Raw genomic sequence first — 22,775 nt, 5'->3', positions numbered from 1 at the left:
GAGGCATAGAATGTGTTGACAAGTTTTGCCATTTATATTCCATAGAATGTTCATGACATTTTTATTAAAGTGATCTGGATGGTTTCAAGTAATAATGGGTTTTATGTCTTTCAATGACTTGTCCATGAAGTAGATTCAATTATATATGTAGTCGGCTCTCCTTTTATTTATAGATTATGTCAAGATGTCCCACATGGGGTTCTATTGAGCATTTCACTAACCTTAATCTTCTCCGAATCTTCTGTGTTTTAAAACTGGGATTGATCCCAATTTCAATACTCCAATATTAGTAAGAAGATTAGGACTCGTGCTATATTTGTACATTTCAGCCTTTATTCTTTATATGTTTGTAGAATTGTTCCTCTAAATACGCTTCCCAGCATAAAATGCAACAGGCTGGTGCAAATGAGTCCCAGTGAAGGTACCGGCTAAAGCCTGATTACCTGTATCTATGTCAGTGTGTGTATCTGTGTGCTGGCCCAATGAGAGGGCCTAGGGCCTCTCGGATGCCTAGGAGGGCAGCGGGTCCAAGCTAGTGTGTGTCTATGTTCCCTTCCAGTGAGAGGGGGAAGGAGGGTAGCAGAGACTGAAACCCCGGGGTCCAGGCCTCTTGGGGGGCCTAGGGAGCCAGTGGATCCAAGCTAGTGTGTGTGTCTATGTGCCCGCCCAATGAGAGGGGGAAGGAGGGTAGCAGGGACTGAAGCCCCAGGGTCCAGGCCTCTCGGGGGGCCTAGGGAGTCAGTCGGTCCAAGCTAGTGTGTGTGTGTCTATGTGCTCGCCCAATGGGAGGGGGAAGGAGGGTAGCAGGGGCTGAAGCCCCGCGGTCCAGGCCTCTCAGCGGGCCTAGGGAGCCAGTGGGTTCAAGCTAGAGTGTGTTACTATGTGCCCACCCAATAAGAGGAGGAGGGAGGGTAGCAGGGGCTTATGCCCTGGAGTCCAGGCCTCTGGGCACCTAGGAGTCCAGTGGGTCCAAGTTAGTGTGTGTTTCTATGTGCTGGCCCAATGAGAGGGGGGAAGGAGGGTAGCAGGGGTTGAAGCCCTGGAGCTCAGGCCTCTGGGGGCCCCCAGTCGCACAGCCCTAGTTACGGCCCTGGGGCCAGCTGTCCACGCTAGTGTGTGTGTCTATATGCCCGCCCAATGAGAGGGGGGGAAAGGAGGGTAGCAGGAACCAAAGCCCCGGGTCCTAAGCAAGTCATAAAGAAAAATTGAATACCAGTTCTGTGATGTCAGAGAACACACAGCTGACCTTTGTGATGACAAATGTCAAAGCTGCACCAACCTCTAATCCTGGGGCCTGTGATCGCTCTCCACAGCCCTCTGTGTGTGCCTGTGTGTGTTTGTGTATTTGTGTGTCCTCCTGTGTGTGCCTGTGTGTGTCCTCCTGTGTGTGCCTGTGTGTATTTGTGTGTCCTCCTGTGTGTGTTTGTGTGTCCTCCTGTGTGTGTAGGTGTTTGATCACTCACTAACTTGGTATCGCTCCACAAGTCCCAATCTCTACCCATTGAAGCTCATTTAACTATCTCATCCGTCAACATAAATCTCTTTAGCACGTGGATGCGATATAAGGCACAGTCTTCCCCCTACCCTGCAATTAGCGACCAATAAGCCAGCAGATGAAGCACGTTTTTGAACACCCTGCTACCCATATACATGCACTATCCATATAAAGAGAAATATTCACCTAAAGTTAGGTGCATTGTGTCAGTAATAGCCATTAGCGCTCTTAATTACCTTTCACGCTCTCTCCGTTTGGGAGGAAATCTGACTGTTGGCAGGTAGGCGTCATTATCTAATATTTATGTCCTATTCTCTTGTCAGTTTTCTGATTTTCTCTAAATCTAATGTTGCACAAATATGTGGAAGTGATGGGAATGAGGGGTAGATGATAAGATCAAGGGTATGATTTAAGATATAATGACAGCTATAAATTATGAATGAAAGGAAAAAACAGTCATTAAATGAGCAGGAGGTTGGGGGAAGGTTTGAATGCACAAATAGAGAGAAAATATTAAATGTATTTTTTTTCTAAAACTCATAGTAATCTCGATATAAATACCACATTGCACATAATTGCATATTTATTCTGGCTCAGTCACATCTATCTGCTTTTATTGCGCTTTTCATGTATTATGTCCTAAACTTCTAATGCTACATTTACATTTTAGAATGTGACACAAACTCACAGGGCATCTGTCCAGCATAGCACAAGTGAGATGGTCATAATAGAGATCTTCCTCATTGGACCTAAACACAATGGAGGTGGTCATAGGACATCTGACCAGCACAGCACAAGTGAGATGGTCATCATGAAAATCTTCCCCATTGGACTTAAACACAATGGAGGTGGTCATATAACATCGGTCCAGCATAGCACAAGTTAGATGGTTATAGCAAAATGGAGGTGGTCTTAGAACTTCTGTCCAGTATAGCACAAGTGAGATGGTCATTGCACAATGAAAGTGGTCATAGAACATCTGTCCAGCGCAGCACACAAGTGAGATGGTGATCTTCCTCATTGGACCTAAACACAATGGATTTGGTCATATGACTTTCTGTCCAGAATAGCACAAGTAAGATTGTCATAGCACAATGGAGGTAGGCATAGGATATCTGTCCAGCATAGCACAAGTGAGATGGTCACAGCACAATGGAGGTTGTCATAGTACATCCATTCAGCACAGCACAGCACAAGTGAGATGGTCATAGCATAATGGAGGTGGTCATAGGACCTTTGTCCAGCATAGCACAAGTGAAATGGTCACAGTACAATGGAGGTGGTCATAGGCCATATGTCCAGCATAGCACATGTAAAATGGCCATATTGAAGATCTCCCTCATTGGATATAAAGACACTGGAGGTGGTCATATAACATTGTCCAGCATAGCACAAGTGAGATGGTTATAGCACACTGGAGGTGGTCATATAACATTGTCCAGCATAACACAAGTGAGATGGTTATAGCACACTGGAGGTGGTCATATAACATTGTCCAGCATAGCACAAGTGAGATGGTTATAGCACAATGGAGGTGGTCATAGGACATCTGTTCATTCCAATGACCAACCGTACTGGCCAAGTCTTTTTTAGAGGAGCGCCATGGCTCCTCGTCTTCTCCTTCACAAGCCTGCTTACAGAATGATGTGACTGCACTGACTAGCCAAGTATGTTTGTGGCATTACCGGTATACATGTGGGGCCCTTCTTATGTATGTGGGGGCATTGGGTGGGCGGTTATAATGTGTGATACTGCTGATATATGTGGGTTCATAGACTGGGCTGCAGCAATGCCTGGCCTGCTTCCATATATATGGAGACACCATAAGCTGGTATTACTGGGGCACTGATATCTCTGTATGGGCACTTAATGGGCTCCTGTTACTGGTGGGGGCAGTGGCTGAGCCGCTACAGTGTGTGCTTATCTATTAAGATATACGGGGGCACAACTGGACTTACGTGTGGGACACTACTGGCACATCAGTAGAAGTTGTTATCATAGGAATAATAGAAATTCATTTATTTAATGCTTGTGTTATGTCGTGATTCATTTCAAATCTAAAGGATTGTTAACACATAAGATACAACAATATTTTTCTTATTTCAGCCCCAGAGATATTTCAGTCTTTTGTCAATGGGGGAACTGGCTACTCATTCGAGGTTGACTGGTGGTCCTTAGGAGTAATGGCATTCGAGCTGCTCCGAGGATGGGTAAGACTTGTTATAATTTCTTAAAATGTAAATTGGGTGTGGATATTGTAGGTTGGTGGCTGACATGGGTCCTTATGTGTAATGACCAATAGAAGCCAATAAATAGTTTAGGTTTGATTGGTTTAGAGCACGTTAAGCTACTGTAATGCAAAGTTCTAATTGGTGGCAATGGTTCAATCTCCTCTGACACCTATGTTAGTCAGTAACCTGTATTGTCTACTAAATTCCCTGTTTCTTAGAGACCGTACGACATCCATTCCAGTAACCCAGTGGAATCTCTCGTCCAGTTGTTCAGCACAATCACTGTTCAATACTCATCAGTCTGGTCAAAGGATATGATTGCGCTTCTGCGGAAGGTATTCATTATTTTTTATTTAATTATCTTAACAAAAATCTGTTTCATAATTCAAATATACTGGCAGGGGCAAACGCAGGATTTGTAGAGGGGGGTTTCCACGCCACGCCGCCAGTGGGCGTGACCAGCATGCATAGGGGCGTGGCTATAATTTTAGACAGTGATTGGCTGCTCTCCAACTCTTCCTATCCCAATAATATACATGGGCAATGCTGCATGTACTACTGTTAGATGCACGCAGCTCTCCCTTTTCAAGCAGAGCCGTGTGAAGCGGGAGCAGGGTTCAGCCATCTCAATTATAGAGTGCCCAAGGCTTGGAGGGGGGTTTCCAGGCACTAGGAAATCCCCCCTCGGTTTGCCTATGACTGGGGCTTATATCCAAGTGGTAACAGATGCTTGTGAGCTACTGTTTAAGTATACCGGTACATTTCATCCAGCTTGGGTTAAGATTTGTGGGAGCCCCAGGGCACCTGAGTTGTAGGGACCGGCTACACAGAATACCAGAAAGCCACACACAGCACAGAACAGTAGTAAGCCATAAACCTCCCTTCCCCAGCACCATTTGTATTTCCGCTCTGAGTATTGGATTATGGGAACATATTAAAGGGGTTGTACCATATAATAATTAAAAACAGTTATTGTAATTTCGTATCATTCATGTTAGCCAACATGAATGATACATAGGAATGGTTCTAGGGTGACTAGTGTTCTGTTCCCTGCACGGCAGGATTGTCATACTCGTCAGTATATTACAGTCTGTGCCAGGAGCACCACAGCCAGAGGAGGTTCCATCTGAATGGAACGTGCCTTTAGTTGCCAACGGTGACGTACATTGTGTGCCTACTGGCTGAAATCAGTAATCCAGCCCTGTATACCAATTCATACTTGCCAACTCTCCCGGAATGTCCAGGAGACTCCCGAAATTCGGGTAGGTCTCCCGGACTCCCGGGAGAGCAGGCAAATATTCCGCAAACTGCATTTTGCTGTCAAAATGACGCGATTCACAGTGAATCGCGTCATTTTGGCCCCACCCCCTGCGACAAAAACGGCATTTTGTTGCGGGGACGGTGCCAAAATGACACGATTCACCGCCCCCTGACCCTCCCGGCCTCCAACCACGCCCCCTTATCTCCCGGAAAGAAGTTTAAAAAGGTTGGCAAGTATGTACCAATCATTAGTCAGTATAGTGCCCATTTAATACGTGATAGTAAACACTGATATGCACCTGCTTGTAGCACATCCCAGCCAGTAACAATAGAAGATATATTGAAGTGTAAAGATGCTGTGGTTATTAATCATACTTGCCCACTTTCTTCAGCTCCCTTCCGGGAGCCAGCCAGTGGAGGGGGGCGTGAGGGGGGCGGGACGGCCAAAATGACACCCCGCCCCCGCTGTCAAATGACGCGTCACAGGGGGCGGGGCCAAATGCAGCGATTCACCGGGATTCGCGGCGTTTGGGATCTAATTCTGCCCACTTCACTAGGAAGTGGGGCACTTCCTAGTGAAGTGGGAAGAATTCGGGAGATTGCCACACTCGCCCGGGAGTCCGGGAGACTCTCGCAAAATGCGGGAGTCTCCCGGACATTCCGGGAGAGTTGGCAAGTATGTTATTAATGGAGGGTGAGTTTAAACTGACTGGGGCTGACTGTGGTGGGGGACATCTGCCAGTCCCATAGTGGGCTCCCTTGGGCAGGGTCTCTTGGCTACTTGCATTTTTTCCCTTTAAAATGTTCCTAATAGTCTGCTGAGCCGAGGTCCGGCTCCCAGGCTAAAATTTCCCAGCCAGCCCCTGACCTTGATGTCCTCAAAGAAGTGCAGTGGTAGGAGCACTGACCACCTGTAATAAGTACAGGCCCCGCATACAGTAAATATATAAATAACAGGCAGTGTCCCTCTGCCCAAATCTTCCTTCAGCCCCAGTGCTAGACAACTGGGGCTGGTTTACACTCTAACTGTTCACTTTAACTGAATAAACTACTCCCCAGAACCCTTGTTCACAACTTTATGAAATAAAATAGTAAAATATTTTCTTGTTCCATCATAGTGTGAGAATTTGGACTTTGAAATTCAATGGGATCTAATGCAATTTCAAGCCATTCTTTCATTAAATAAAGTGTACACTTGTGGCACTGTTTGGAAACTTAGACTACTGTGAAATTGGGCTCTCTAAAAGCTGAAAATAACTAGTTTTACAATACGTGATTGAAGCATGAAATACAGTATTTCGGCAGCCTGCTGTGACGCTGGTTTCTGATTTCAAACCTAGTAAAAGTAGATTTTTTTCTTTTTCCTGCTAAACAGAAAATACTTTATTGGTTTAAAATGATGTATGCTCCTACTAGTTGTGGATAGAATGGATTTAAAAATTAGGAAGCTTTCATAAATATTGCACAAAATTAGTGTGTACTATATCCTGAATGTTTGGTTTATTTTTCAAAATTAGCTTCAGTCTTATTTGAGAATTTCAGTGACTCATCAGTGCCATCTAGTGGTGAAAGGTATATAATACAGTTTAATAAACACATTAAATCTAATTTATGAACTCCAAAAAGTGCGGACCTGCAATGCTTCTTAATGTGTGCTGGGACATTTGTCCCTATGCAAAAACAGGATCACTTCCTATCAAAGCTTATATATAACTTCAAGCTTTTCTTTTCCCCATATAACCAAGAAAATGTTAAAGGGACTGAGTACCTTCAAATTGATACGCAATACTTTAGATCAGGGCTGGTGTAAGTGCCGAGTGATAGAGAGGACGGATGTGTATGGTGCCACAACATGTGTTTGTAACTAAGACTAACTAAAAATGTATTTTATGTACAGTAGGCATTAATAACCTCCTGATAAATGTAGCTCATGTAAAAAAATTGTAAAAAAAAAATATTTTAAAATGTATTTTTATTAATGATTATATTAGTAACAGGTGTTGATGTATTTTTATATTTTTTTCTGTGTGTTCTGATGGAACTGTATATTGTACATATGCGCGTATCCTCCAGTGTGTTGTGTCTGTCTGCATACGGCAAGTGCTGTATGAGTAGAGTGTACTCAACTGGAAATGTTTCTTCAGATCCGCTTGCACTTAAATACGTTTCTATGTGCGTGCAGTATGTGTGCATTTTTTTTTTACCATAAGCTGCTATCAGATTGCGTTCCTTAATGAATCAGTCCCTTTTTGAGTCTCACTTTTCTGATTAGATTGTAAGCTCTTGTGAAGAGGGTTTTCTTCACCTTTTGCTAATATTTGCATTAGCAAATTATATTTATGTACTACTACAAATGTATAGTTCTATGTAAATTAATAGCATTTTAGAAAATGTGGTAATGTTATTTATGCAGCTGTCCAATGAACATCAGTCATCACTAGTGATCTGGAAGGTCTGTCTAGTCAGGATTGTTTGCTGTTGCAAAGCTTTCAATAAAGGGCACATTTTATCAAAGTGTTTTACAACACTGCCCCATTTCTCCAACTTTTACAAATGTACATAGTGTAGTGTGTAAATGTGTATACTGTGTGACGTGGTATGCTGTAATTATGTACAGCGGCAGCACTTATATTATGTGACCTCATACATGTTATTGAATTAGCTGGAAAGAGCTCTGCCCCTATAAAGGTACTGATATATTGTTAGTCATTTTTTGCTGCATAGTACTGGCATCTACTGTTTGACATGCAAAATGTTATTTAAAATAAAAAATATATATTTCCTCGCCTTCGCCTACAAAGTGCCAGGGCCTGCCTGGGTAGTGGGAGGAGCCAGCAACATGGTGTAGCCACACCCCCTCTGGCAGCTGTGGAAGGGTCCTCGAAAAGTTACTATAACGGGGCCAAAATTCCTCTTGGTGGCCCTGCTTGCACCCTTTTAGATCTGTCTCTAGACCGCACCTTGCCTCTCGCTCCGGCCTAGAAGACTTCTCTGATGCAGATAAAATTTAAAGGGGCGATGGCTTGTAAAGGCAAACTTGCCTTTACAAGCCATCGCAGCTTTAAATTTTACCTGCAAAGTCGCAGATTTCTGGCGACTTGCAGAAATCGGACATTCATACCTTTATCCCCTTTATTTCCAAAATGCCCACTGTCCTTTCTGTGCATGCCCACTGTCCTTTCTGTGCATGCCCACTGTCCTTTCTGTGCATGCCCACTGTCCTTTCGAGGTCCGCAATTTGGGATTATCCCACCAAAATCAGGACAGGTGGTTGATATGGCTGCAGAGCAGTGAAAAAGAAAATAGTCCACTTATTTGGGTACATGTAAACACTCCAGTTATTTCAAATATATCATTCAGCTCAGTAATATGCTATCTTTGTATATATTAAAAGATAATTCCACACAAAACTAAGTTTTGGGTTGAACATTAAAAGTAAAAGCTCTTTCCCGTAAAGATATCTACCTGGAGTATGGCATTCTAGTTCCCTGTGGACAGCATATTATCAGTGGATAACATGATGCCTTTCTGGAAAAAGTCAGTGAATTACTGCTCCAACCGATTTGGTATTTTGTTTAGCAGCCTGTTGTCCAATTAGTGCAGCGGGAGTAGAGAGATGCAGAGAGAGAGCCTTTTACTACCGCAGTGGAACGCATGTGCGTTCCACTAACAGGAAGTTCAGCATTTGGAACATAAATGCCGAACTTCCTGTCAAGGGCTGAACGTTAAGTTACAGAGGCAGGTAGCGGGCGGCTGCTGCGCCCTGGGCAACGGCACCGCCCGCTCCTGCCTAGTTATGGCTGTGGGTGGGTAATATAATCTTTCTATACCATAATAAAAACACGGAGTTGGCTCATTGATATGTATTACTTTTGCATGAAAATGAATATATTCTTTTCATGAAAGTAAACAGCTGTCTCAGTGAGACAGCTGAATTTATATAGAAGAAATCGTATACATGCTGGCAATATATTGAGCAATTATTCACATGCAGATTACACAACTTACATTGACTAAAGCTGGGACACACAGAGATTAAGGGGTATTTTTACTAAACTGCAGCTTTGAAAAAGTGGAGATGTTGCCTATAGCAACCAATCAGATTCTAGCTGTCATTTTGTAGAATGCACTAAATAAATGAAAGCTAGAATCTGATTGGTTGCTATAGGCAACATCTCCACTTTTTCAAACCCGCAGTTTAGTAAATCTAGCCCTAAGTGCCTTGTCCAAGGTCACAAGGAACCCGAGTCTTCAGGAAGTCTCCCATGGTATTTACTAGCCATCAGAGTACTTAACCTGCGAGCTGGCTCCTTCACCAATCAACAGCCCCAAACTTTTTAGCTCATGTTGTTTGTCCTACACTCAAACAAAGAACTGACTTTAAACCTTTGTAAGTCAAAAAGAGACCTGACTGCTACTCAGAGAGTTGGCTTAGAAGTTAAACTCTCATCAAGTGTTGACTTTACTTAATGGTGATCCAAGGTTGAATCTTGGTGTGTTCTTTTTGTTTAACTACATTGAAGAAATGTGATAATAATAGTTCATGAGTACACTGTTCTTCTTATGAAGCATTGTAAATATAATTTCAAATAACAACCACATATAAGATACAATTTATTTATACAGCATTCAGCGACAGGTAAATGTTCCAGAAAATATACATTTTCAGAGCTTCAAGAACACAGTGGGATTCGAACCTGTCTCACAAAGACGACTATCAGCAAATGTGTTTTACCTCTACACCAGCTCCTTCTTCTGTTTTGGGAGACAATGTTTTTGAATGTTTTTTGAATAATGTTTAGCAGTTTATACAAATGTGCAAGGAAATCATCATCCTCCTGATCCTAACAGATGAAGAAAGGATTAGTCTTAGGGCTAGATTTACTAAGCTGCGGGTTTGAAAAAGTGGGGATGTTGCCTATGGCAACCAATCAGATTCTAGCTTTAATTTATTTAGTACCTTCTACAAAATGACAGCTAGAATCTGATTGGTTGCTATAGGCAACATCCCCACTTTTTCAAACCCGCAGCTTAGTAAATCTATCCCTTAGTGTTAGATTTATCAAACCTTCTAGATAAGGAAAAGTGGAAGTGTTGCCCATGGCAACCAATCATGTTCTAGAATATACTAAATAAATGGTAGTTAGAATCTGATTGGTTGCTATGGGCAACACCTCTAGCTTTCCTTTTTATAAGATTTGATAAATGCACCCTTAGGGCTAGATTTACTAAAGGGCAGTTTGATGAAACCGTCAGTTTTCTGACATTTTTCTAGCTGGATTTACTAAAGGCCAAACAGCCATTAAAACAGCAAGAACGACCCTTTTAAATTCCACTCTTTTACAGATCGCCATCCCCATTTTAACAATGATGAACATACAGCTGGATTTACTAAGCTGGGGTTTGCAAAACCACCATCCAAATGGCCCAAATAAAGTGGTGGTTGTGAGAGGCGTGATTGCTCAAACTGCTGCTGTTTGTGTTATACAATAATATTGTCCCATGAATATAATGAAAAATACATTATTACAATACAATTAACATAGGTTAATTATAAATTAATTTTGCCCCTTAATCAATAAATAATGATTGCCCCCATAATTTATATGTCAATGTACCTCCTCTTATGTTCTGAATGGCACGATAGCACAAAGAGCATGTTTGAGGTATTAAGCCAATCAGATGCAGGTATAGAAAACCCTGTCTTTTTCCTGGCGGTTTTGATGGCGGTTTAGCTTTTTCAATCCACCACATATCGCCAGACATTGCAGCCTCAAACCGCTCTATAGTAAATGCAGCGGTTTGGAGCACTAAACCGCCGACGATATGTGGCTGTTTATAACCTGCACCCTACTTTTTAAATACACAGACTGCTTCTGTAAATGCAGCTTCTCCACCTAGTCCCTTATCCCATCTTGCAAAGTGACATCTTGATTTTCAATTTCAGTGTCAAACTAGGCCAAATGGTGCAAGTAATCCGTAGTAATGCAGGCCCCCGATCCACTTAACACAACCCATCGACGAGCAAGCTCTTCACACTACCCCATTTATCACCACATATCCAGATCCAAGGGGCTCATTTACAGTTGCATACATTTTTGTCAGAAAGCGCCGGTGCAAGCTACATTGTGCAGAAAAGGCGCAATTATGTGTATTTTCAGGTGCACGCATCTCAAGATACACCCGGTGCAAAATCATTAGCAATTGTCTAAATATAATGGAAATAATGGACCCCTGGTGTAGAAATATAAGGTTATTAGAAGTCACCAAGGAGTACTATGATCATGTCAAAGCTGCATGCCAAGTTCTTTTATAGAGGTCATGGATCTCTGTGGTAACTTCAAATATCCTTTGTTTACCTCCACTGACAATTATACATTCCATGACGGAACACGTTCACAATGAGTCATGTGACACAGGTAGCAGCACTGCTGTACAGATATGACTTATGTGTATGACATGACTATTCTGCAAATATAGGAATATATTGTACATCAAACTGTCTCTTCACTATTGATGAGATTTGTGTATAGGATCTGAAGACCACTAGACATACTTTGACACTTCAGTCATTGTAAAAGTCAATTTCCATGACGTCCATCGGGTGATCACCATCAGAGAATGACCGTAGTTGTGTTACATTTAAGTCCTTATATTATCATAGCTCAGATTTCGTATCACAGTTTTTTGCCGGCTAAACCTCTGTTTTAACTTTTTGTCTCTTTGTAGCTTTTGACGGTGAACCCTGAACATCGCTGTTCCAGTCTTCTGGACATTCAGACATCTGCGTATTTAGCAGATATCGTCTGGGAAGATGTTCTGGAGAAGAAAGTGGAACCAGGTTTTGTTCCAAATGCAAGTAATTTTATTCTATGAATACTCCTTATTGTACCAGTGACAGAAATGACTTTATGAATACATGAGTAGATATACAGTATACCTCAACTATATAAACATATATCTGCTACTTTTAACCATATTTGACACATTAGAAACTGGGAGAGTCAAAGGGCTCTTCTAAAAGGTTTATTTTACAGTATTAAACTAATTAAATGAGCTAAAGGGTAATGAAACACATTTTGCCCACACAACCTGTTAAATAATATAAAAGATAATCTAGTAAATATAATATATAATAATAAATCTTATTATAATTATACATTTAGACATTTTAATTATACAGAGCATACTGACACCCAGATTCAAACTCAAACGCAGTTTGAGATCCACTTTGATTTAAACTACAAGTTCTGTGCTCTTTTTTAAACCGCAGTTTACCCTCAGGGGTAAATGTATCAAGCTGCGAGTTTCTGGTGGATTTGAAAAGTGGAGATGTTGCCTATAGCAACCAATCAGATTCTAGCTATCGTTTTGTAGAATATACTAAATAAATGATAACTAGATTCTGATTAGTTGCTTTAGGCAATATCTCCACTTTTCAAACCCATTGGGAACTTTCAGCTTGATACATTTACCCCTCAGGGTTCATTGTCCTTGTAACACAGGTTAAGAAATGCTAAGAAGCAAGTTGGCGGACATCCCAGTTGAGGGATGAAAATATTCAGTTAAGGATGAAAAGAATATACATGTGTTATTATTACTGTTATTCATTCGTAAGGTTCTACAGTGCTCCACACGGCCGTAGAGCGGAGAAACAGAGCAAACATAGAACAGGGACATACAGTACAAAACAGGGATATGCCGTATAAAACTTCTATTTATAGGAGTTTAGATTAACATTGACCTTGAGGTGTGAAGATTATTCTGTGTAATTCATGGATACAAATGGTAATTATATGAATATGTGAAGACGTCCTGTTTCCATGAAGCACAATCATTCTTTACAGCGACAGTAAGATGTGCTTATAATTGCCTATAAATGTGCATATTATATTGACCTTACGTCGTCATACCATCTGTGAGCACAGGCTATGGGATAATGGACCATTCATAATTATTAACATTTTTATAATGTATAATCATGTGGTTTGGGTCATTGAGGAAAGATCATTGTGAATATAAATTGGTAATGGTGTTGGGTAAATACTAAAGGGTCACTGCTCTTCCAATAGCTGCCCCTCCTGCACACTTGCTCGCTCACACACACACAAGCGCATATATATATATATATATATATATATATATATATATATACAAGTTAACCCGTGCATGATACTCATGCATTCTAGTCAAATCAAGCTACTTAAGGTGTTAAAAAGGTTCTGGTCATGCATTTGGGCCTAGCCCAGGCCTCCTCAGGAGAAGAGCGTTACTTCCCGATGCAAGTGCCCTTTTTTAACGTGGTTTTGTCCACATGTCACCACCTCATCATTTTTCTCCATCACCTCATCCTTCATCTTCATCGCCACATCCTTTATCAAGCTACTTAAGGTGTTAAAAACTCCCCACTGTCACCCCCGGCAACCACCAACCACTCCCAACTGTCACTTCTCCTTCAAGAAATATATAGGTCAGTGTATAACTCTGCCCAGCAGGTGGCGCTGCAGCTTGGTTTTTTTTTTTCACACACGCCACTAGGCATTTATATAGTAGATTATATGTACTGTAAATCCCTTTAACTCCATGCTTTAGACCCTTTTTATTAGTATTTCCTTCTCTACAGAAAGGCAGGTTACATTGTGATCCTACGTTTGAGCTTGAAGAGATGATCTTAGAATCTAGACCACTCCATAAAAAGAAGAAGCGACTGGCGAAGAACAAGTCGAGGGACAACAGTAAAGACAGCTCGCAGTCGGTAAGTCCAGCTCACTGAGGGTCGCAGATAATTCTATTTATACTATAAATTCCTGACCTCTCACGTTATTCATAGTACATCCCGTCAACCTGCTTCACAATGTAAGATGGATTATCCACCAAGAAAACGCATAGACCCAGGAATGAGCAGAGGTCTAACTTGCAGTGAAAAGTTATCAAGTTGTGTGATTGTTTTGGAACAATGGATTTATCTGGTTGGTTGGTAGCGGTTGAGGGGGGTGGATCCCAAAATCCTCAATATAACATCAGATTTATTAAGGACTAAAATAGCATCATTATAAAATACAGTGAACTGACGATTAAAGATACAATCATATTGATTTATTAAAAATGACTCTTTAATACAGCTGTATGAGGTGCGAGCGACAATGAGCGAAGTTTATTAACAGAAACTTCCCAGGTGGGCTTAGAAGTAGCAGCAGTAACTAGATTGATCATGTGACTCTCTTACATCATAAACAGCCTTTGTGATGTCACTCAGCTTGGGTATAAAAGTTAGTGGTTGACACAAGTCAGTCATCAGCTGTGTGTACTGTGGCTATCCTCAGCTAATCTCTGGGACTTTGTCTGATAGATTTACCATCACATGCTGAGATAAATTTATTTTATAGCTTTTATTTTATATCTTTAAATATAAAATGTTTAACTTACAAATTGCATAGAAGATAATATTTATCTAAGATAACACTAACTGCAATGGGAAATACTTAGTGATCCTTAGTGATCCCGTATAACTGTGTCTCAATCGGCAAAGTTTGTTCAAGAGAATACAGTGGAAAAAATGTCTTTCTTTTCCTTTACGTGTCCACAGGTCAGTGGTATAGTGAGTAGGTTATTAGATTTTGGCATTGGCAAACCGAGGGGGGTGGTTTCCTAGTGCCTGGAAACCCCCCTCAATGCCTGGGGCACTATATAATTGAGGTGGCTGAACCCTGCCCCTGCTTCACACGGCTCTGCTTGAAAAAGGAGAGTTGCGTGCACCTAACAGTAGTGCATGCAACACTGCCCATGTATATTATGGTGATAGGAAGAGTTGGAGACCAGGCACTGTCTAAAATTATAGATACGCCCCCATGCATGCTTGCCACGCCCACTGGTGGCGTGGTGTGGAAACCCCCCTTTACAAATCCTGCGTTTGCCCCTGTTTGGGGAGGTGGGATCAGAGCTCTGTTAAGGCCTAATGTTGAGTCTTGCGTTAAAGATTGGTGTAGATACAAATGTTGGACCTGTTAGAATTGATACTATTAATTTAAGAGTTAAACTTTTATTTATTTTTTTTACACAGGAGATCTTAATGATCCCTGGGTCAAGCAAATAAACTTGAACAAGAAGATTATTTTTTTTGAAACAAGGGATCCTTTGTCTTCCTAGGACACCAGTGGGCTACGTTTGAAGGAGCGCTTCTCCTTTCCAGGCTCCATAAATAGGAAGTTTGGTGCTGGGTAAATGCCCCATTTTCATTTAGAAATAGGCCCCAGCTGAGAGATTCACAGGGGTGTAGATCTCCATGTGTGTAGCCTCCTGCCTCACACCACTCGGCTATCTCTGAACCCTCTGCCATTAGTTCTCATGGTGCCAATCAGTCCCAGTTTCCAAAGTACTTTCTTCGACTTACGTTTATCTCCCTTAGTCACCCAATGTACCACTAGTCCTATCCTGACTTTACCCCCCACCCAGTATCCTGACGAATTTAACAGGCTTATTATGATGGCACAAGCATATGTTTATTGAACCACTAGCCAATGGCATAACTCAGGGTTCTTCTGGTTACAGTCCTTATGTACCCCGCAACAGGTCCTGTTTGAGGATTTCTATAATGGTTCACTGGTTATTTTATTGGGCTGGGTAACTACTTATCCTCCCTGTTCTCTCAGAGATATACACTGTTGGGGCTACTTGAGGACCAGCATTGGGAAGCCCCGATGTAGCCAGACGAGAGTGTTATTTACTAACAAAGTACAACTGTGCAGGGATCCATTGTAACCAATCAGAGAGTCACATAATGGAATCAAAAGTCTGATTACTGCACATCTGTTCCTTGTTGTAAACAGTCACCAGAGACCGGCTGCATAAGGGACTGAAGCAAGAGCCATCATTAAATGAAAATCCAAATCAATTAAACAGGAAATACATTAACTTTGCATTTTATTTTTGTGGCTTACAGTGCAGTAACATTTAATGATAAGGTTATAACAGAAAAATGAATAACAATTACCTTTTAGAACTTAGCATCAAGGCAAAGTGTAAATTAAACAATGTATTTAGTATATAATATAACATAGAGATTTCATTTAGCTAGAATGTGCAATTTTGCCCCAATGATGCACTGCAGGTGGTGAATCGTAGCTCAACTCTAAATGACAGTGTAGTAATACAGCTGCCCAGTGTTTTTGTTCTATACTCTAAAACACTCAGTATTTTACCCGCATTAAAAAAAAAATTGCGTTTGCACCCCTTCCATCGCGACATGGATTGTCCAGGTAAGGCTTTTGCGCTAAGAACATATGCAGAAAAAAAAGCACAAGCGATAAAGTGCTCTTACATGCGTGTGCTAAGTGGGATGCATCTCAAGAGAAATCGTAGGGACAGTGTAGACAGCTGGCTTGACAGTAGACAAAGATGGAATTCACTTGACCCTATTTCTATACAATGTATGATACATAATGAAGTGTCATATCCATAAGAGAAAATAGTGTCTGGACAGTGTTTATTAATAAATGCAAAAGTCGCACTTACCATGTAGAATATAGTTGAATACAGATACGAATACCAAAAAAAAAAGTGCAAATTAAATTCAATTCAACACAAACATCTTTTGTTCAAATGGAAATAACAATTAAGTAGTGCAAATAGATTATATAATATAGCAGTCACACTAATGAATTAAGTACGATCAGTGAGAGAGGTCAATCAGCCAATCATAAGAGGCTAGCTGACACTGCTGGTTAGCATCATCATCAGTGCGTATTTTGCTCCAGGTCTCCACCTCCTGATAGGCACAGTTGTGTGCGTGTCCAGGTCTGACTCAGTGGCATTTAGGAGAACGTGCCCGTACTGTACAATGCTTCTCGCCCCTTCTGTCCCAGTTTGACTCTAAAGCGTAAGGAGTCTTAAGTGTAAGTTGCCACCAAGTCTACTCATGGACATAAGAGTACATACTTATTGTGTGCACTCGTAGTATGACCATGCACATTATACAGGGGGAAAATCATATACATCCGTCTCTGCATAAGTAGGATTAGTTCCTAACTCTAAGTGAAGCTCACAATGTTGGTCCACTTTTAGTTTTATAAAACAATATAAAATATATTATTGAACAACTGTTTAGGTTACAAAACTGTAAATGTGGATTCATAATATTTGCTCTGCACTTTGAAGTCCTTTTAAAAATTACTATTTGAAGTACCACTCTGCATACAGCTATATGAATGTTTACATTGCAGCTATGATTAATGTTATCTCTTTGGTACGCGAAGAGTTGGTGAACTTAAAGGCTCAAAAACTACAGTAGCTCTGTTTTAAAGTCATTATGTTTTATAGTTGATTTTCCCATCTCTTACGCCTGGAACCATCCCTCTTCCTAAAATACAGTCTCCTCTGCTTTGTATCCTTCAGGCCTCGTTATATGCGGAGCTCAAAAGTTTTGTCTTATCACTCATTAGACAGGTTCACCCCCGCAACTGGGCTGGCAGTCCCTTTCATCATCACCATTTATTTATATAGCACCACCAATTCCGCAGCGCTGTACAGAGAGAATATTTCTCATTCACATCTGCTGATAGCTCCTGATTGGCCCATAGATGTCAGCGTAGTACATGGATGGTGTGGGCAGCGCGGTGGCAAAGTGGTTAGCACTTCTGCCTCACAGCGCTGAGGTCATGAGTTTGATTCCCGACCATGGCCTTATCTGTGTGGAGTTTGTATGTTCTCCCCGTGTTTGTTTGGGTTTCCTCCGGGTGCTCTGGTTTCCTCCCACACTCCAAAAACAGACTGGTAGGTTAATTAGCTGCTCTCAAAAATTTACCCTAGTCTCTGTCTCTCTCTCTGTGTCTATATTAGGGAATTTAGACTGTGAGCTCCAATGGGGCAGGGACTGATGTGAGTGAGTTCTCTGGGCATCGCTGTGGAATCGGTGGCGCTATATAAATAAATGATGATGATGGTGTCTTGATCACCCGCCGCTGTATTCTGATGTCTCTCCAACCTATCATTGTGTGTGGCCTTTTATATTACCCCCTACCAATACATGGACAGGGCTCTACATAGGCTTCAAGTACCTCTGCCTTCTAAAACTATTACAAACAATTGGATGTAGTGAAAGTTAGAGTTCTAGAGAAATAACTACCACCCATCTGATAGCCAAACAAGGAGCTATGATAATTAGCAAAAAGTTTATATGTAGATATCCCCACATTTCTATTACTGTATTGTTTATGTCATTATCTATTGCATGCACTGAGTATGTTTCTTTTTTGTTAATTAAAAACATTGATGACTTTCTGTTAACAGGACGACTTCCTGCAGGAATGCCTGGATGCTATTCAGCAAGAGTTTGTCATTTTCAACCGTGAGAAGTAAGTGAAACAGCCTGGATTTATTTTTTTAACAGGCAACAGTACTTTGTAACATTTAATAACTACAATTTCTTAAAAAAAATTCAAAAGGTTTAAATGTAAAAATGTGCCCGTAACCTCCACACATATTTCCGAAATACAAATCTCCTTGTGTTTGCACCGTTGCGTCATTTTTTTACCCACGCATTTTACGTTCAAGTTTTGGACGCAAGTGCATCCAACTCCACGTGAGGCCAGTGACCTCCACAATCTGGGCCATACTTGGATAATGTCTCAGTGTTAGGTGCCAAAGACAGTCACAAATGTACAGTCAGCGCAGTAGTTAAGTCGCTGGGAATATGTTGCTGCAATTAACAATGCACTAGGAAAGAATATCACTTTGGTTGAAAAGCAAAATACTCTATTTATTTGTCATTTAAGGCACATGTTTTACACTGGGGGGGGGAATTGAATTTCCCCCGAAGTACCGCCACGTTAAAGCTATTACCGATATTACGGTAAGCTTAACCCAGGGAGCTGCGAGCAAAAAGCCGGCGTTAAAACTACCATAATAACGGTATATACGCGCACTATTACAGTAATAAATTTATGCGTTACTTTTTCAAGTAACGCGGCCAATTGAATTCCCCCCTGGGTGTAGATTTCCTTTATTCACTTGTATGAGGTTTGTCTTGGTTGCTGGTTTATAAGAACACAATAATTGCAGGTCTAGCCCTCTGTCTCCACGTACAGTATTTACAGATCTTCGTCTTAGCAACAATTAGTCTGGCTGAAGGGGAGCTGTGTCCGGCTGTGCTTGGTTCTGTCTCTCTCCTAATAGCCTGGTGATAGAATAATGTTTCTTGGTAATAGAATAATGCTTCCTGGTAATTCAATCATCGTTCCTGGTTCTGGCAAACATCACATGTTAATGACATAATCAGTACAAGGCAAGCTAGCTGTGCATCTCCAGTAAGCATTGAAGTAATTAGGTTGCAGTAATTAAAACCTGAACACATAAAGCGTTATCATGTACCAGATTATGCTACAATAGTTTCAGAAATGAGGTTCGCAGGAGACAGGAATATGTTGTTGTAATTAACAATGCGCTACGGAAAAAAATCATTTTCTTTGAAAAACGAAATACAGTATTTTCTAAGGTTGAGAAGTATGGGAAATCTCAGTGTATTGTGAGTTGCCTGTTTTAAAATGCATCATTGTATCATCTAAGGCTTCAAGAACGCCAACTGTTTATTTGCAATATAGAACATTTCTGACCTTTGGCTCTTACTAAACAAAGTTGTACTCTAAACTATGAACTATAAACTTGCGTATCTCTAAGAACATGTCAGTATAATCTAGTACTAGAGAGAAGTATTACTTATTTTTAAACAGGATAAGAAAAATTTTGTAAAAATTATATTATGGAAGGTTTACTGACCAATTTTTCTGCCCCACATGGGTATATTAGGAATGAGGAGCCTCCTTTCAGTAGCAGTACGTGAGCAGTTATGTCCACGTTTTATCTGAAGATCGAGTACAAGTCCATCTAGACATAATAGTGAGGTATGCATGAACCAAACCTTTAGCACATAGCGTAGGCCACAAACATTTTAAAGAAAAAATAAAATATTGCATTTGCTACTAAAGTTAGACTATTTTGTGATAGCATGGGGGTAGATTTACTAAACTGCGGGTTTGAAAAAGTGGAGATGTTGCCTATAGCAACCAATCAGATTCTATTTTTCATTTATTTAGTACATTCTACAAAATTACAGAATCTGATTGGTTGCTATGGGCAACATCTCCACTTTTTCAAACCCGCAGTTTAGTAAATATACCCCAGGCTGTTTAAACTCTGGCTATACTGCTGGAGACTTCAGACTACCTATTGACAACCATCTCCACAGTATGGTTGGTTGTCAACTTCAGCCACTGCCTTACTAGGTTGCAATTAGCTATCCCAACTGACAGCCAGCTGACACAACCAATCACAAAACAGTAAGGCAATGTTGCTATCTGAGCCATGGAGGCAGTTTGTAAGAACATTCCTATTTTAGAGGTGCTTTTTGTGACTTTCTGTAATCTATAGGTGCCCTATAATAAACATTAATGAAATTTGCTCTGCATTTTCATTAGACTAAAGAAAACTCCGGAATTGGGAGCTCAATCAGGCCCAGAGTCAACAGACGAAGCAGAGGCAGAAGTTGAGGTGGACCCAGAAAATGAAGCCGAAAGTTCCACCCTCAACATGTGTGGGTCTGTTTGCTCTCCCACCGGCAGCACTAACTAGTTATCCATCTCCTGGGAACATGATTCTGAAGCTTTAGAGGTTCATGAATGTCATTCTCAGGTTGCATAAATGGACACTTGATGAAAGCGAAACGCGTAGAGATGTCTAACACAGCTGCACGATGATATGAAAATATAAGGTGCAGTTAGTTAGCTGGCTCTATTTTCTTTATAATCCCGTTCCCTGATTCTTATTTCAACCTGAACTCTTTGTATACATAACTCGGGATTTTTACAGGGAAGATCAAAGTAACAGGATGGATGTTTTCATAACCTCGGAACTGGTTACGTTATAACATAAGATGCCTTTTTAATATATCAGTCTTGCAAGCTGTTAATGCAGGGCGTTTGTGCTTTTTTCTAGTTAATGCACTAGGGTATCTTGTCAGACAGATTGGGTCAGTATTACCCCACAGAGTACAAATAAAGATACACGTTTTTGACATAAGACGTTTTCAAAAGCAATCAAACTTGTGTTTTTGGATAAGATAATACCTGTTTCAGCACCACGGACAGCTCGTGCAGGATCTACTGGGATACAAGGCAGTGAATCACTGGTCTGCTTCTTAAAGAGTACCCGTCACATATACATATATAAATAAATGATGATGATGATGTGGGGGCAGCCATTTTGTAAGCTGGGAAACAAATGAGGAAAATGCAGCTTATCTATTACAGGAGATATCCACACATAAAGGTGTTTTACTAGAAAGCCACCCATCCCATAAATGTCTAACCAAACCTCTACCATTTGGGAGATATTCACTCTCCTCTCTGTCAGTGATAGTAGGGGCATTTTGAAATTCCCTTTTCTGACATCTGATTGGTCAGTGCTCTTCCTACATGACAAGCTTGCTCACAAAATGGCTGCCTCTCCTTTGTGGGTATACCTTAATGCTTGTGAACTTGTTATGATACAGAGCAGAGATGTAAATTCATAACTGAAAAGCCTGTTGCATGATGTTATTCTTGCCCATTCTGCCTTGGGGAAAATTATTTGACAAGACAACATTTTTAATTAAATTATTGAAAAAGGTATTGAGTATTGTATTTCAACTTTTGTGATCACTGTGTGAAATTATTGGTTCTGCAGTAAACAGGGTTTTTTTTATTTTTTTATTTAATTTACTTTTAATTTTTTCATATATCAAGAGCCAAGTGAGAAGCTTATCAGCAATTATAACTGACACATTCGTTCCACGGCCACATGCTTCCAGATTTATGAACAGTGAACAAAAGCCACATTTCATTAACCATAGAAGCAGCTAGTATGTCGCCATCCAGTGGTCGCAACATCTCATGGCAGTATGTCAGTTTACAAGGTTACTCTGACGCTATCCACTATTATCTTAAGAAAGTTGTTGACTTCTGATATCCTTCCTGTTCCAAAATGAACATAGTCAAACATTTGAGAACATACTATCTTGCAGAGGTTTATATACCAGTTTATATATAGTGCATTCAGTCGTATGTAGTGCTGTAACAGACTTGTTCAAGCACAATTTTTTGTCCAGTTAAGTTTACAATCTAGTTTTTGGTGCCTGGAACAAAAGAAAAATTGGCTTATCCAATGCCCCTTTCCTGCCCTGTTACCCCCAGAACTGTTGTAAGTGTCCTTTGCGTGCAAAGATCAATTGAGCGTTGCTGTGTTTAGTTTCCTATGGTCCAGTTCTAGACATGTCCAGATCAAATTTGTGGATTATATGCACAAAATCGGTATTTACATTCCTTGGTGGATCAGGCCCTATGAGTTTTACTAGAGTCTGGCGCACAGTTAGGCGGTTTTCAGTTGCCCATAAACGCCCAATGTGCTCAAATCACTAATTCCTGATGCCGGCTGCAGTGAGTAAAAAGAATGTTATTAATGATATTAATCTAGAACAACTGTCCTGAGATGGTGATAACAGAACAGGTCCTGCTTTGATACTTGTTAACTAAATTTGCAAGGTTTGGGAAAGCCACCTTCTAGGAATCCTTTGTTTGTCCCTGAGATTCTACAACATATTGCAGAGAAATAACCACATTATTACTAATTGAATCAAAAATTATGACATACATGGTTTGAGTTATACTTTGATATATTATGCAATATCATTGCAATAAGTACTTATGAAAGAGGATAGCTACTTCTCAGCAGATTTGTATTATTTAACCCAATTGGCCAGGAGC

General features: G+C 40.7%; 1 protein-coding gene across 3 annotated transcripts in view; it reads left to right on the top strand.

Moving 5' to 3' along the window:
* Positions 1–21,642, top strand: part of STK32C (serine/threonine kinase 32C) — a 239,376-nt gene extending 217,734 nt beyond the window's left edge. For all 3 annotated transcript variants that reach the window (XM_075216055.1, XM_075216053.1, XM_075216054.1), the window contains exons 7-12: positions 3,602–3,705; positions 3,945–4,061; positions 11,716–11,841; positions 13,610–13,741; positions 18,271–18,335; positions 20,454–21,642. In XM_075216055.1, coding sequence (XP_075072156.1) covers positions 3,602–3,705; positions 3,945–4,061; positions 11,716–11,841; positions 13,610–13,741; positions 18,271–18,335; positions 20,454–20,607 — 698 coding nt within the window. In that variant the 3' untranslated portion in view covers positions 20,608–21,642. The remainder of the gene's footprint in view (positions 1–3,601; positions 3,706–3,944; positions 4,062–11,715; positions 11,842–13,609; positions 13,742–18,270; positions 18,336–20,453) is intronic.
* Positions 21,643–22,775: the final 1,133 nt, after the last annotated feature.

This window comes from Mixophyes fleayi, chromosome 6 (assembly GCF_038048845.1).
Source record: "Mixophyes fleayi isolate aMixFle1 chromosome 6, aMixFle1.hap1, whole genome shotgun sequence".
In the NCBI taxonomy this organism is placed as follows: Eukaryota; Metazoa; Chordata; class Amphibia; order Anura; family Limnodynastidae; genus Mixophyes; species Mixophyes fleayi.
Note: the sequence above shows the minus strand (reverse complement) of the source record. Positions and strands in the feature narration are given on the sequence as shown.